The following is a 17,084-nucleotide window of genomic DNA, read 5'->3' as shown; positions in this document are numbered from 1 at the left end:
AAAACTAGCTGCTTTTAAATTAGGAGATGGAAAGATGTCTTGCACAGTCTTTCCGGGAAACAGCAGCCTTCAGCTCCCCACCAGCTGTGGTCATGGCTGGGGTGGCTCCCATGCGAGTTGTCCTAAAGACGTGGTATGGGGCTGGGCACGGCAGGCAGGGACCTCCTCTCCTAGGGTGAGCTCCGGGAGGATGCGCTGCTGAGGACAGACCACATCGCTGCTGCTTGGCCCCTTGTTGGTGCCGTGAATGCGTATCGCTGTGTTCGGCCCTGCCCTGAAAGCTTCGAGCCGCTGCTTCCCCCTGTCCGAGTGATGTCTTAGGTCGTTAAAGCTGGGAGCTGAACCTCTTCCATACTATATATGGCCGTGGTGCTCATGGTGGAAATCGGAGTGTATTTATAACGCTGGTTTGCTGCGGCGACGTGGATTGGGAACAAATGTTTGTTTGGATAAAATCCAGCTCCAGGGACTGGTTTTACTGCTGCATGTAAAATCCGTAGCAAGCTCATAAAAGCAGCAGTCGAAAATCGAGTGGGGCCTTCCCCATGGAAAAACCATGAATTTGGTGTAACGTGATACAGCTAGAGAGTTACTCACGATGGCTCACGTAGTAGTCAGCGGCCCTGTGTGTAGCGTGCGGTCTGTCAGGCTGGAATGCGGGGATGCTCCTGCATTGTTGGCACACTTGGGGATTGCTGGTGTTACTTGTCAGTACGTGCTGCTATTTTTGTATGTATTCTTCTGTTTGCTTAGAAATACCCGTCTGTGCCCTGAGTAATATCTGGTGAAAAATTGCAACTGTTTTCTTAACAATATTGCATAGCATTGACATGAGCAAATCAGGCCATAAAGTGAGCTGAGCTGTTTTACATACTGCTGATAAATATTTGAATGAGAATAGTTGGCAAAAAAAATGACCCAAGTGTCTTTGGGTGTGTTGATTTAACTGTCTCTATTCAGTTCAAGTGCCTAACTCAATTTGCCTAACTTGTTAATACTTTCTTTTGCTGTACAGATAATTAATATCCATTGAGCCTCTGTGAAGTAATTATTACTTCACAGCAATAAGACTGAGAATGCTCTTATCCAAAGTCATAAAAGAATTGTTCTTTGCTTTGTTTTCTAAAACTGCTCTTTCTCTTCTTGTTGCAGGATGTTCAGAAGGAGAGAGAACCTCATGTTTATCTCAGTAAAGAAGAAGTTAAAGAGAAGATACAAACCTATAATTCATCTGTCACTGATAAATTAAAGATGACCTTGGTAAGTTTTGCATATGATGACTGTAACTTATGTTAGGAGCAAGTGTGTGGTAACTTTGTAGTGAATTATGAATCACTTTATTCTTAGCATCTTACATATGAAACTGTCTCTGGTTTAATGACTTTGTAGTAGGCCCTTTCTTAAATCTGGAAATTAAATCTTCCATCTGGAATATTTTTATCCACATAGTTTTTTTGTATGGATTGAAACAAATACAGGTTTTATTTAAAATGTTTTAAAGATAAATTCTAATTCAACACTAAGATGTCCGTTTGTCAGATGAAAACACTTCAGCTGGTAAACATGAAGGTATTCATCCTGTTTGGGTTCATAAATGTTTGTCAAGTATCTCTTTGATAAAGATGCTTCAACAGTGAGAAAAGTTAAAACATGCCATGTTTATTATAGGAGATTTAATATTCAGAGCAGTTACATGGGTTTTCAGCATTTGGAGACTTTCTTCCACAATCCCCTCCATACACACAATGCAGACAATAAAAATCTATATGGATTTTAATTTCCAAGGACTGTGGACCAGGTCTGAGACTGTCTGACCTACTCCAGACCATACTAATATTCTAGGCATCTACCTGCCTGTCTAGATTTTTCTGATATATTATGTATTCCTCTGGGTGTACAGTACATGCGAGCTTAGAAATTGTACTATATCCCAAACCATATAGGCATGAGTATCTACTAAAAGGCTTTTATGTATTTCCATGTGCCTAAAACCAGGTTGGTTGCAGTTCTCTAGCACAGTAATGTTTGATCAATTTCAATATTTTCTTACAGAAGCAATCAATAAATAATTTGTAATGTTGATTAGAATAATGTTTATTCTAATTGTTTTTGAATTGAAAGAGGATTTGAGTATCTAAATACTGTAGGCTAATTTGCAGCTGAAATGTGGGGAGATAATTTCTGCATTTGTGCATAAAATGTATAGTTAGTTAGTTATAGAGGCATGTTACTGGTCTCGTTTCACTTCATAGTTCTTTCCTAATGTGAAAACTCACCACTAGTTCATAGCACCTTTTCCTTGGTGAGATCCTGATAGCCTTAGCGTTTGGTTGTTATTATTAAGGCAGGAGTTGTTATTCAGCAGAAATACCAGAAAGAGTAAATATCTGAAATACTGAACCAATGTCTTTCCTAGGAGATGTCAAATATTATTACAATGGCATTTAAATTCTGTTCTCTGTAACCACTTCTGCCTGCCTTCTCCAGTAGTATGCCACAGTTGGTCATTACTAATTTTAACTTCACAATGCTTTCTTCCTGTTGCAGAACTCAAATGGGATTTACACTGGCTTCATCAAAGTTCAGATGGAACTATGCAGACCGATCACTGTGCAGTCTTCCCCCAGCCAGGGGAGGTGTGCTCACAGCAATAACGAAACTGCTTTTTGCTTGCCGAACGACTGTGTGAATACACTTCACATCAGCAGCACCAATACTGTTCGTGAAGTTATTGAGGCCTTGCTCAAAAAGTTTTTCGTGACCGACAACCCCGCGAAATTTGCACTTTACAAACGCTGTCACAAGGAAGACCAAGGTACAAATTAGACTTGTGGTATTTCGGTGGCAAAGTGGTTTGGGGGGCAGCTGTGTTACAGGAATACTTGAAATGAGCAGGGTGGAAGAAAGATGACAGGAGGTGACAGCCTTGCTCTCTCTTATCTTTTCTTGTGAAAAGTAGCATGCATAAGAGCATAAATGATTTGGGGATAGTTCACAAAAGACAGGAGAGCCCACTGAACCATCTACACAGATCCCCTCTGCTATTCAGTCTGTTATATTTCATTTAAGATGCCCCTTATCAGGCCTTAAATTTCAGTTGGACTGAAACATTGCAGATTCGTGAGATTAAATTATAGGACAGATTTTTTTAAAGAGAAACCATGGTGTCAGCAATACCTGCAGTCCCTGTGTTAGCAGACAGCTGTTGGGGTGATGACCATCATGGGCTGTGTATTATTTTCAGATGTGGTTCTTGGTTCATGTGGCTCTGTCTGTGCGTGACTACTGCTAAAGTTTGGTGTTTATTGTGCTTGGAAATACCAGAATATGCTAAAGGTATCTTTAGTGAAAAGGGTGTTTTGCCAACATTGTGTTTGTGCACTTAGGAATCTGCCTCCTTCTGCGTACATTGACAGTTTTGCAGGAGCTCAGATGTTTCTGGCTGTCTGAAAAGAAGTTTCAGAATGGTGACACCACAGCTGTGATGTTTTCAGTATTTATTTATAGCAACAGAGCTGTGTTGGATTTTTCTTTTCCTTCTCCCAACCCCCACATGTATTCAGCTACTTTGTTGACTGGAAGCCACTTCATTCATATTCAAACCTAGTCCTGCACATTTAGCATCCCTAAAACTCGTTTGTTCAAAACCAGTTTGTAAAATGTGGAGATTGATGGCTACATATGCGTATCGCTGAAAATTTCTAACATTGGCTAGTATTAACCATTCAAAACACTTCATTACTTCTAAAAATGACTAATGTTCATCATTTCTTCTCTTGCAGTTTATACATGCAAGCTGTCAGACCGAGAACATCCCCTCTACCTGCGTTTGGTGGCAGGCCCCAGGACGGAAATGCTTAGTTTTGTTCTACGTGAGCATGAAACTGGAGAAGTTATGGTATGTTACACTCATGCTTTTGTTTGTTTGTTTAACTTCACAAGTGAAGTTAAAGCTCCTCTTTGATCTGTGTTGACATGTTGATCCATTTTTTTTTGGAAGCATTTTTTTTCTTGTGATACTTATTTTGTGCTTTTTGTAAACATTTAGTCTGCAGTCAGCTTGACCTCCTGTTACTTGCAGAACAAAGAAAAAGTTTAAAAGAGTAAAATGTCTTCAGAATTTGTAGGACTTGCAAGAAGGGTGCCTGATGCTGTTTCAGTGTTGAAACGGTTTTGAGAGTCTGAGGTTTTGTTTAAAAATGCTGTATATATAAATGGTTTGTGTATTTCCTGTTCATCTCATCTGTTTTTTTCTCTTCTCTTTGTACAGTGGGAAGCTTTTAGTCTTCCTGAACTACAAAACTTCTTGCGTATACTGGACAAAGAGGAAAACGAGCAACTTCAGATCCTGAAGAAACGTTATGCAGCTTACAGAGACAAACTTGAAGAAGCCCTTGGTGGGGTGTGGAAACCTGGTTAAAAGGGGGCCAAAGAACACTCAGGAAAAACGCACGCTACCAAATGTCAGTATAGCATGCCAAACCCAATGTACAAAAGAGCAGCAAGGAGTAGTTTTCTTTATTCGGAAGACTGTTTTGTGATGCCAGGGTACCTGAACTTTGCTATAGACTTAGTTCCATAAGCCAGGTCACTTAAGATCTTGCACCCACAAGTGTAAGGGATTCTGCATGTTTGTACATCAGTTTGCAACCCTCTGTGTGCCTAGAGAGTTTTCCAAGTTATCTTGGTGCAAGCTGTGAAACTGTAATCAATTTTCTAGGATGCTATGAAATAAGATTATTTTTTTTTCTTCTTTGCTTTAATGGTAGCTTTTCAAGTAAGGAGGTGCAAATTAATTGGTAAAAAAAAGGAATGAAACTGTCTGGAAAAGAATTAGTTGGAGCACTATCTTTGAGATGAAATTGATTTGCACTACCTTTCTGTTTTCAAATAGTTACTGTATAATTTGTGAGGAAACTGTTAGAGATGGAGGGCATATGAGATCTTTTGTTTTGTTCTGTGAATTTGTGGAAGGCTTTAAATTAGTCTTCCTGGAGAAGGTAAAGAGAATGTTGAAAAGAGGGTAAGAGTTGAGGAAGGAACAGTGTAGTAGCTGATGGAGGAGGACCGGTTTTAAATAGAAATAGTATTTATACAGAGGAAAGTTAAAATGCTAATTCTACAAGAATAAAGTTTTAGGATGTTATAATATTGTGAATAAGTTTTAGGATTTTTTAATTACATAAATCCACACTGGAAAAGAAATAAAGATAATAGAATTACTGGGAAGGAATGAGAGGCGAAAGCTGAATAAGAATAGAAATGGAGCTGCACATACAGGTCACTAGTGGAGAAGCTGCTTCCATAAATGTATAATGGGGGGTTGAAAAGTGCAGCAAAGCTAAGAAGTGGCAGCTTACTTGAATTCTAAAACGTGGACAACGTCTCTGATAACTCTGTGAGAATTGCCCAGCTAGTGAGCATTCAGATCCAAGCTGTAACTGCAGATGCATTTGGTCTTACTGTAAGTCAGATCTTTCCTCTGGCTCAGCAATCCCTTTTTAGGCTGGATACTTTTAAATTGTCATATCTGAAAGACAAAAATAGCTTCCTCTGCTTCCTTGTTTGTTAAAGGCTCGGTCGGGCAAAGAAAGTAGAATTTCTTATTCATGTTTCCAGCATAAAATGAAATTAAAATTTATCATCCGTGTTGGTGACTGAGCATGGTAACTCCTGCTTTTAGTAATTCAGAAAGTTTTTTCCTAAGTTTTTAAAATTCTTAATTGAACAATTGATTACCAAATTCTGTAGACTGCTGATTTACTTGATTTAAAAGTAGGAAAAATGTAGCAAGAAAACATTTTAATGTAAATAAAATTGTTTTTCTTTCAGAGTTATTTATCTAAAAAGCACGTTCGAAAGAAACCAAAGAAGTGGGTGTGCAATAGGAGCATGAGGCAGGTTTGAGTAACCAGTACTTTAGTCATTACCAAGCCGAGAGGAAATGAGTTATATATTGGGGGTTGGGGTGGGAGGGAAGTGCTAAAGATTTAAGAGCAGCAGAAGTTGGTGGTGTGTTTTTTTTTTTTTTTCCTCCACTCTTAGGATGTTCATTTTAAATTCCCAAGGAATTGTTAAAACTTTGGTGACATCTAATGGATACTATGTGAAACTCCAAGCTTCTGTTCACCACCTTAATTTGATGTAATTGTGCCTTTGTTTCCTTTCCTTAGACTTTTTTAAAACTCTTCACAGGTTGATTTTTTTGGTTAAAAAAATAAAATTAGAAAAAAAAAAATGCAAGCTTAATGAGACAATCATAATGTTTTAAAGTGTTAAGAGAAATTACAAGTAGGACTAACTATAAAGTATATGTAAGGCATATCTTGTTTGTTTTTTAATTTCACATGTAACATTGTAGTGCATGTGTGACTTAGTAACATTATCCTCAAGTGAGACACTTTATAATGGTTCAGGGAATGCTTTTATGTTTTGTTACCTTTTTTTTTTTTTAAATTTTATTTTTCTGTGAATGCAGCATGTTGATGGGTATTCTGTTAACATCTACTTATTTATATGCCTGCCCATAGCTATGTAATCATTACATAATCGCTGTTAATGTTGAACCATTTGTTGCTTAGATTTAAACACTGTTTGAGTCTAAAAGTGGAGTATAAAAATATGTGAATTTTGTTTTTACTTGAACTATCAGTCTTTTAAGTAGGCACATCTGCATTTACTTTAGCCAAAAACCTCAATCAGTGTTGTATGCACTACAAGTTTCAAATTGGGGGAAGAGAGGCAGGAACCAAAACGAACTTACTATATTTTAATTTTGTCTTAGTCCATGGTTAATTATTGTAAGATGTCGTGTGTGGGGTTAATTATTATTATTTTTTTTTTACACACTGGCAATTACAGCAGCTTTAATTTAAAAGAAACGGTCATGCCTGGCCAGTTTTTCTCTTTTTAATTTTAGCATCAAATTAAACTGTCAAAACTTGTGTTGCAGAACTGTTTTCATTTCAGTATATGATGGTACCAGAATGATTAGATGATGGGGGAAAGGAGGGGGGCGTATTTGGGGGGGGGGGGGGCAAAGGGGGATTGCAGGGAAACATTAAAATGTATGTCTTTAAAAACAAGCAAACGTTATTTATAATTTTGACAAGCTTAGTTTTATTTTTATAGGGAAGTTTTTATTCCCCTAAAATTTATTACTGAAATGGCAATTGATGGTTCCATTATTAAAGTTGAAGTTGGCAATACTTAGCTACGTGGTATGTGTTTATTTTCCCATTACCTGGAGTTCATGGTGTGATACCTGAAGTCTGGATGAGACTCCTTTGTTGCTGGCAATCATGCTAAAGAGACGCAGCTCACTGCAAGCATCAATTAAGTTTGTCTGGAACAACAGGTAAATTTCAGTGTCTGTGTATGCACGTGTCCCAGTCATACTTGTGCATGGAGGTACGTGGCTGTGTTTTCATTTTGGCTTCTGTTTTTGGTAAAGAATACGGGAAAAACTAAATGAACAGATTTTTTTCCAAGTACAACAAGAAAAAGTAAGTAGACTCCCACAATGGCTGCCTCATGTTAGCCTTCTCAAGAGTAGGTGTCTGGTGGTTGTTAAGAACCTACTATTTAAATTCCTGTCAGTCAGTAAAGAATACATGGAACTGGCACACACCTTGAAATTCAGCTTTTTTTTTTTTTCTACTGAAGAACTGACTCAACATGAATAATAGAAATATTTCCACCTCCATTTTCTTAAAAATCTGTAGGAGATGCTAATTCTAATGAGATGCTTCTCTGCCATTTTTACAGTTTGTCTTCCTAGTCAGGAAATTGCAGTGCTTGTCAGACTTAGTTTTGTTAGCCAGGCTTTTTTGATAAGTCTGTGAGGAATTTGTGTGTCTGAGATGCTATTTTTAATATCTGGCTAAAACTCGAGTGTCAGTCTTAAAGCCCCAAATAAACTGAATGATAAGTGAGTGTATTTGTAAGAGGCTCTGCCTTGGAGGATCTGTGGGTGGGTGGGCATTTAGTGCGATACTGTCCCTCTCCTGACACATTCTTTGGGCAGATGCCTGGGAGTCGGAAGTGGCAACCAACCTATATCCTGCCTTGTCCTTTGGAGGAGGTGTTTGGGGAGTCAAAAGACCTCTCACACATCAGGAGGCCCGTGAGACTGTGGGCCATAGCAGATCGATATTGGTGGAAGAGGTGAAGGCCTGCAACAAACAGGAAAGCCCATCCTCAGGAGCAGAGACCATCCCAGAGCTCCCCAGCCGGAGCCAGGGGCAGTGTCAGTAAGAAATGGGCTGTGGAGATGGTCAAAGAGGTGCCAGTGTCTCCATGTCTCTGTCTCCTGTGCCATGCCTGCAGTGGAAGCTCAAGGACTTTTGTTCATTAGGTAATCTGTGGGTATTCATCTTGTGCACAACATCACATGCTTGGAAAGGCTCCAGGCACGATGCTCCATCAGGAAGGAGCTGCCACTCATCAGCCATCCGTGTGTGTGCAACAAAAGGGCAGTGTTGGTGTCCTCTCCCTGATTTACTGTTTCTGCCCCCAGTATCTGCCATCAGGAGGAGCTGTGTCCTCTTGCTTCTCCATCTGTGACTAGTCAGCATGGTACGTGTGCTGTGGAAAGTAGGAGGATCACACAAGTACGTGAGCCTGATGGCACTGCTGTGGGATGGCAGGTGCACTGTGATGCTCATCTGGCTCCTCCAGAGTTTTTGTTAGTGCCCAAGGCAAAAACAGCTCCCCTTTGACCATGGTGTGAATCCAAAATAGATGAAGATCAGACCATGTTCCTGGCTGCCTGGAGAACCTGTGGTGCAGAGTGTAGGAGCCGGAGAGAGGGGGGTTGCAGGGTGAGCGTGTATGTGCTATACCCGCAGTGGTTAAGGTGCTCCCAAGGGTACAGAGCTTGTGAAGCTGCCTCAGCACTCCGAGTTGGCTGACAAGAAAGCCAGGGTGAATTAAAGCAGTGTTGGAGGTGCTGTCACTGTCAGAAATAAAAACAAATCACCATCTGGCCGGCTCTTACCCTTCTTCAGGGATGTTCCAGTAATAGATTTCTGGAAGACCAGCTAGATTTGCTGATTACCTCACTGTTTTTTTAACCTCCATTAACAGGCTCCCTCTGCTGTTCATGACGCCTTGGTGCTGTGGCATCACCATCCTTGACAAAGGCCTCTTCGGCCAGGGACAAGGATGCTCGCAGCCCCCCAGTCCCTTTCACACAATGAAGTGTGTTGGCAACATCACCTTGTGGGCCTTGGTGCTCTCTGTGTGAATTTTGGGCTTGCTCCAGCTTACTGACAGTTCTCATGGTGGGCTGGATGTGGTCTCAGCATGGTCATGTGGCGGAGACTAATCTGCTCTGGCTTTGCTGTTACATACTTTTTGTAACCATGGAAGTCCCCAAACGCTCAGAGGCCATCAGCCACCTCTCACACACAGGGTGACACAGGGTGCATGGCGCAAGCCTTGTCTAGACCAGCAGTGCCCAAGGCCAACCCGGGCTCTTCCACAGCCCAATAATTTCCAACCTGCTTGGCCACGACAGCGCCCATGTGGCATGCTCATGGCGCTCGGTGACACTGCATAACCGTGTCATGCCTTGGCCTTGGTGGTGATGGAGCTCTCCAGGGGCTCTTTCTGGCAGGCACAGTTACAGGCATGCAGTTTGAGAAATGAGTAGGCCTTTCTGTGGTGCTGTGGTCAAACTGTGGCACAGGGCCTCCATCTACAGTCACAGCATCAGCCTGACCAACCCACATCCAGGTTCCTGGCTGGGACTACTGGCACGTGAGGTTGGTGTGGGTGGTCAGGCTCTTTCTACCCCACTGCTGGGTTTGGGACGTGTTGGGTCTCATGTGTTCATGTTAAGGTTTGAGGTTACCAACTTCTGTGGGTTCACCTCATTACTGCAAAGCACATAAACATCTGGGTCGGTGTGCCAGATTTCCCAGTGCAAGGGTTACCGTTGTCTTGCAAGTTGCTGGTACTGAATTCTCACCCGATCTCCTATGTGCCACACCAGGGTGCTCAAATTGGCCTGCTGGTGTTGGTTCATCACAGGTGATGGTTCAGAACCTCTGTCTAGTGGGTTACCAGTAGGAGCCTGACATGGGTTCAGCATTTGTATGGCCTCCCACAAGATCCTTCCCCAGTGAGCATTATAGTTTTGCCACATGAGTTGTTGTTTAGCATTCCATCTTTCTACTATGCTGTTACTCTGATGTCACTAGGGTAAGTGGAAAGTCCACTTAACTCCATGGTTAACACTGTTCCTATACTGTTTATTTAAAAAAAAAAAAAAAAGTGACCCGTTATCTGACTACCTCCTGTGGCCCTGGGTGCATTGCAAACCATGGGATTAATTCTGCTGTAGATGCCAATCCAGATGTGGTACACATTGGGTAAACATTACCCAAACCACTCACTATTTCAACTCCAATCATAAGGAATCTGTTCTTCAGAGGTATGTGTCACGGGCCCAATACTGAGTACATCAAAGGACTTTCCCTTCCCTAAGGTTTGCTTGTGGTTGACTTTTGACAAGATAATCCTTCATTTTCATTACAAAATCCACAAGTGGTCACCAGTTGGACTGCCTGTCGTTTAGTAATTGGCCTGCCTCCTCCTGCTGCACGCTGATACAGGGCACATGTGCTAGTGTGTCCCAACCCTCCATACAGTCATTTGCCTAATTATTGCCTCCCTCTGCAACAACTTCTAGGGGAGATACCGAGCTGTAGAAAGGAGATAACAAACTAACCCCTCCGGGCAGACAGAGCCAATGAGCTCCACCTCACCCTACTTGATCGTTAACATCGGGTCCAAGGATATTGTTTGGTAACACGGGGACAAATATCACCAGTCCCTTGTGGACTTGTGCATTGTGCTGGGGTGCACCATGCATCCTGTTCCTGGGGTGAGAAATGATCGAACATCTCTGGGTTGTTGCAGCTGCTCACTCTACTACTGCTCAGGCTGTGACTAACACACCCCATCTTGAGCGGTGTTCTGCAGAGCTAAGAGGTCATCCTCTGAATCAGTGTTTGCCATTATGCAAGCTGGAATTAGAGGTGTTTTCAGTTGTTGTAACATAGGATGGGAGGGGACATAGCTCAGTGCTTCTCATTGAAGCAACCATTCCTGGCACATCTTCTCAAAGCTGGTCCTTCACACTTTTCTCAAAGGTGTTGCTTTAATTAGTCTTTGTATTGCACTTTTTGTTCTCCACTGCTTTCTCTACAGCTTTCGGAAAGCGTAGTGTTTGTGACTGGAGTTTTGCATTGCGGATGCCCCCTCCCTGGAAGTGTTCAAGGCCAGGCTGGATGGGGCCTTGAGCAGCCTGACCTAGAGGTCCCTTCCAACCCAAGCCATTCTATCTTTCGATATTTTAAATATGAGGACTAATCCTGCAAATGCTCCGTGTTGCCAAATCTAACCTCTTTCATGGTGCTGTATAAAATGCTGCTTTGGTTATATTTGTGTGTGTTAATACTACCATGGATCTTCCCTGAGTTTTGGGATGGTTTTGGATTCAGTCAGGTGAAATCTTACAGTATAGCCAAGATTGTAGTGATATCGCCTGATTTAGGTAAATGCTGCTTTCCTTATGAACAAGATAGGATGCTATGGGTAACTGGGTAACTAGAGTGTTCTGTTTTGCCTTGAGTTTGCTACGAGTACCCATGAGACAAATCTAGTGCAAAGCTCACTTGCACTAGCTATATAAACCTAAATATAACATCATAGCCTAGCGTGTAGCATGATAGAAAATAGCAGTACCAGGCTAGGATTTCTCTCCTTAAATACAGAATCTGGTATGTGATCAGAGATATCAGCTGTTTCCAACATGCCCAGGGAGGCATTAGTGCACCAGTAGATTTGATGACAGAGAAGTTCAGCCTTTTTTTTTTTTTTTTTCCCATGCAAAATTATTGTATTGAACAGTGGCTCTCTCCATTGGGATAAACAGGTGCTTTCTGTATGCCAGTAATCCTAGACAATTCTTTTAATCTAGCTCTGACAGCCGATACCTTGAGAATCTCTCCTCTCTGCTCATAACATTTTTCTGTATCTGTGAGCGAGCAGATGCCAGACATTTTTGCATCTGTTTATATCCTTTGGTATACGTGCTCATTGGACAAAGTTAGAGCTGGTGTTTTTTACTAATGTTGGGACAGGAAGGTAGCATAACTCTTATGGAGTATCTTTTAATGCCTGCTGCCAAGTAACAATGCACATTTTTAAACATGAACAAGGCTTGGCTGAAAAAGCAGGTCACGTTTAAAGAAAATAATGTCTACCTCAGTTCAGCCTGTGTGAATTAAGGAGAAATCAGAGGAATGTTCCCAGTGCTATTTCACAGCCTGGGCTCACCAGAAGGGAGCAGGATGCACCTGCGCTGTTTTTGGATGGAGTGGCCTCATCCCTGCTGGTGTTTCTCCTTTGATACTCTACAGCAGTCAGGTATCAAACAGAAGTTTTTGGAGTTACAATACAACATCATAAGATCTGCAGACTTTCTGCAATGTTTTTGCCTTGTTAATTTATAGACATTACAAGCAGAGGACAAAGCAGCTGCTAAGCAGTCGAAAGAGTGCCCAGTCCTTTAGTGCAAACTCACATGTTTTGGTATTTTTATGGTAGTTAAAAGGGGAAAAAGAAACAAACAAAAAAAAAAAAAGAAAAAAAAGAAAAAAAAGAAAAACATCACAATTTATTTTATTTATTTATTTGTTTGTTTGTTTATTTTCCTTAAGATTTTAATGTCCTAGGAGAAGGGTTATTTTCTTGTCTCAAATCAGTTGTTATGATGATTTTCTTTTATCTCCTGCCTATTCTGGCCAGCTGATAATGTTGCAGGATCCAAGGAGAAAAACAGTGATTGTGGGAGCTTTGCTAACGTTTTCACTGAATTTAATCAATAGCAGAAGAACATCTCTGTGGATGTGCAGTTCTGTCCTTGATGCCTTAGGTCACTGCTAACGCAGAAAAGTCTGAAGATAAGTTTTACATGTACCGTGTTTATTTAAAACAAACATGTGAGCAACTCGCATTTGTGCTAATCTCTCAATTTGTTATTGCTCTTTCTGCTTTGTTCAAATATAAAAATATATAAAAAGTAAGACGTATGTTTTATTTGCCTCAGTCCCTTTCAAAAATTTAAAGAATTCTCAAAGATTTCTCATTTTTATTTATTTTTTTAATCTTTTGAAAATGATTGGCCGTGTGGAAGTTAAAAGGCCCAAAATGAGACCAAAAAAATTGATCCATTCAGAATGAGACCAGGGCTCAGCTGTTAACTTCTGGCAGCTGCCAGACGGTCGGTCAGCTCGTGTTACTGATGTGCTGCTGTCCCCTGCTCAGCGAAGGGCCACGATGGGGGAAAATACGTGACGTGGGGCAGAGGGCATTGGGTCAGAAAAGTGCAGGGTGTCAAGCTTCACTAACTTCATTGCTCTCAGGGGAAAAAAAATGAAAAATCATTCACTACAAAAACAGTAAGCACCATGTGCCTGGCTTCTGTATTTCTAGCTGAGGACTGCTCTCATGGGATCTGGGGAACTGGGTCCCGCAGCTGAGGCAAAGCAGTTGGCTAAATCTTTCCTAAAAGCAGTTTTCTCCGATCTATTTCTTGGGGATATAAATGAAGCAGCAGGTAATCCTTATTGTTTTACTGAGTCAGTAGTCCTACCAGGTCCTCAGCCACCTTTAAAGTTGTTTGGAAATGGAGTAGTGCTGAATATTGCTGAAGGTTGGAAGCAAATTGTTTCCTATGGAACTGAAGGAACAGACATGACTGCACAGACACTATAGTGTCACTTCCATTGCAAGTCACTTTAAGAGACTATTTAGGGATGCTTTTCAGGATCTGATTTATTCAAGGTGAATAGTTTAGTGCTTTTCAGCCTTTGCATTTCAGGATCTGTGATTGCTCAATCTCCTGGTCTTACACGTCTTCCTACGTGTGTGTCAGGACCTCCAGACCATGAACCAACATGTGGCTGGCCCCATGGAGCCTGAATGGATTGGGACGGTAACGTGATTGTGGTGGATCCTTAATTTGGCCTGTACAAAGTCAGTCCAGGGACAGGAGACAAAACACTCCTGTTATCAAGGGAAAAAAGTTATGCAACAGTCAACAGGAAATAGATTGAGCTTGGGTTTGCTCTGCATGATTATATCTATACATAATATATTATCCTGTCCATTTTTGTGCCGGCAGCACCACGTGCCATGTTGCAGGGCAGACGAGCACCTTAACACGGCCTGGCGAGGTCCTGCGGCCTTGGGCTGAAGTGAGCTCAGGGTGTGACTGCCCAAAGAAACTGTTGTGTCTGGATCCTTACAACGTGGTGCTCTCTGTGTGGTATCGTCCTACCAGCGTGCTCTTGTGCTGCAGTAAGAGCATGGCAGCAAACTGCCGGTGTGCCTGGAGGCATCTTTGCTGTTTAGTCATGCCCTTTGAATAAAAGTTTATCTGGAACGGACTGGCTGTAAAGCTGAAATTCAGTGAAGTCCCAGGCATAAAGTGCACACTGAGTCTTCTTTACTTACAGAGATTTCTGGATGAAATTAAGCAAGAAAAGTCACATGAAGGGAAATAAATTTAATAAGGGGTGGGACTCAACATCCCGGTTAAAAAAGAGGGGGGAAAAGGACTAGCTGAAACCCCTCATGGACAGCTTTCTGCTTCTTAAAGCACTCAGACTTACATGTATGTTTGGGAGTGCCTCATGGCCACCTCATCCGCCATTTTGTCTCTCAGCCTGACAGGCGGGTGCCGCTACACATGGCAAACACAAAAGCCATTTCTTCCTCACGAGGCTTGTGTTCACGTAATTCAAAGCTGCCTGATCAAAAGTAAAACATCAGCTGGTTTCTTGCTTAACCAAACACTCGTGAGTGCTTCCCAGTTAGATTTGAAGAGGCTGTACTTGTTCACAGGCCTCAGCGCCCTGCTGGAGCAGGAGCTGCAGAACGACGCGTGTGGAGCTGAGGGCCTGGAGCCCCCATGTTCCTCCATCTGTGAGGGTGCTGTAGCTCACTGCTGTATGCTATGTACTCCTCCAGGTGCCCTGAGTTTACTGTTTTTACAAGGATGCCATCTGTGAGTCTGCTTTTAACTGATTTAGGTGAACACAACTTCCGAATAGTTCCTGTTCTAATTGAAACCTGGTGTTTTTGATAACCTCTTCTTTCAGAAAATATACAATGGAGGTAATAGAAAGAAACCATCTCGTCTTGGGCTACTAGCGATCCTCTAACAGGAACAGCAAGAACGGTGCTCAGTGGCTTGTACATCACAAACGGGATTGCACTGTCTCCTATGAAAACTACATATTAATAGCAGAAAATAGCATATGTAGAATCATACAGCATGCTAAACTTTATTATCCTCCTGGATACTAAGTACTATGTTAGTTTATACTATACATTTGTAATCAATTTGAAGATGTGTCTTATTTGTATTTCTCTATTTTCTTTCCTAAAATGTAAATGAAAGGTGTGCAGTTAACAGGGCTCCTGCTGGAAACTCAGACTAAAATACTTTTAGTTAAGTCTAGGTAGGGATGAACAGTTCTGTCTACTGCCAAATATTTTTATACCTATTTACTTATTTCAGAAGTATTTTTGATGCTGTATAGCATTAACTATGTGTCACCTGAAGTCACTTTTTTTTTTTTTTAAAGCATGAAAAGTATGAAAGAACTTGCTATTTTTTCATTTTGAAATGCAAGAGACATTGCTTGAACTTTATCGTTCAGCATGCCAGTATCCCAACACAAACTAACTTCAGTTTTTGTGGAATAGTTGAGGATTGGTTAATTTTTTATATATTGAAGCATAACAGCAGTTTTGCAGTAACACTGAGAACTCATTTCTAAAGCAGAAAAATCAGCACTAACAAAAATAGCCCACATTCACAAGCACTCATCCCTTTGTTTATAAAGACATTTTCAACGCAGGTGAAGAACCCTTTACACAAAATAAGGGGAATTTGCTATAGGAATCTAAATCTGCAAAGTCCTTCTTGCCAAGCAAGAGTCACACACCCTGTTGCGACTAAACACGTTACTTTTTTTTTTCTAGGAGCCCTGCTTTTCCCCAGAACTTGTACGGGAAAAACTGAGGTTGGTGATGCAGTTGTATTCCATCAAGTACCTCTTAGTCCTCTTGTTTTTGGTGTGTGTTTGTTTTGTTTCTAAGAAAAAGAGTTTCTTTTGGCAGCTCGACTAGGTTCAAGTACCATCCAAACCTTGAGCAACCTGGCACCAGCTCTATTTTAAGATTAATGAGCTATTACAGGACCGACAACTTCAGATGCAGTCCAGTGGATATCATCATATGATTAAATGACAGCTTAATCCGAAGAGAATAACATCTAAAAACTGTGTATTAGCATTACCATCCTTTTTTTCCTTGAATGAATGTGAGTCCTTTATCATTCTTCATTTTTCTTCATACACACGACTTGCTCTTAGAAAGCAATGACAAAAGGAGGCAGTGTGGAAAGCTTCCATGACCCACGTGGAAACGTCACTTGGGCTATCAGTTACATCTTTAAGCACAGTGAGATGCACCTAGGTAATAGAGATGCATTTTCTTGTGGTGCTACAATAAACTTTCAAGTTTTCATAACCTGAATCAAAAAAAAATCCTTCAAGTAGCTGTTTTCAGCTAACATTTTCCTTTACTTAACAAAATACTGCTACATCACTGAAGCAGAAATGAAGGTAAGTGCAGAAATACTTCTTTAGAAGCTTGGGAAATCTTCAGACTTAAATAGGTTCAACATACCTGCTGTTTAGTCTAGAAAATTGTTATGTGCATACTTTTAAAGCAGTTGCACAGAATCTTCTAAGGAATCAAATTCTGTAACAGGGATTTTGAGGTGAGGGCAGCACTTCAGCGAAACAGCACTTATTTAACTGTTGCACACAGTTCCCATTACTGGAAAAAGCCTTACACAGGATTGTATTTTTCCTCTTCCCCAGGGGTAGAGTGTACTGCTTTTAGTTACAAATAACAGTTTCTCCATTGTCTGTTGATGAAGTTTTCCATCTATTCAACTACATCAGTTTCCAAGGAAATATTGGAAAGTACAGCCT

General features: G+C 41.1%; 1 protein-coding gene across 5 annotated transcripts in view; it reads left to right on the top strand.

The window, feature by feature from the left end:
- RASSF3 (Ras association domain family member 3) overlaps positions 1–6,944 on the top strand; it is an 88,335-nt gene extending 81,391 nt beyond the window's left edge. For 4 of the 5 annotated variants that reach the window (XM_068669309.1, XM_068669311.1, XM_068669314.1 and 1 more), the window contains 4 exons: positions 1,153–1,260; positions 2,548–2,815; positions 3,783–3,898; positions 4,271–6,944. In XM_068669309.1, the coding sequence (XP_068525410.1) occupies positions 1,153–1,260; positions 2,548–2,815; positions 3,783–3,898; positions 4,271–4,420 (642 nt within the window). In that variant the 3' untranslated portion in view covers positions 4,421–6,944. Of the gene's footprint in view, positions 1–639; positions 730–1,152; positions 1,261–2,547; positions 2,816–3,782; positions 3,899–4,270 lie in introns of those variants that run through there. The other variant, XM_068669313.1, reaches the window with a different exon arrangement.
- Positions 6,945–17,084: the final 10,140 nt, after the last annotated feature.

The sequence above is a fragment of the Anas acuta genome, chromosome 1 (genome assembly GCF_963932015.1).
Source record: "Anas acuta chromosome 1, bAnaAcu1.1, whole genome shotgun sequence".
Taxonomy (NCBI): Eukaryota; Metazoa; Chordata; class Aves; order Anseriformes; family Anatidae; genus Anas; species Anas acuta.
The sequence above is the reverse complement of the archived record's forward strand: the minus strand, read 5'-3'. Positions and strand labels throughout refer to the sequence as shown.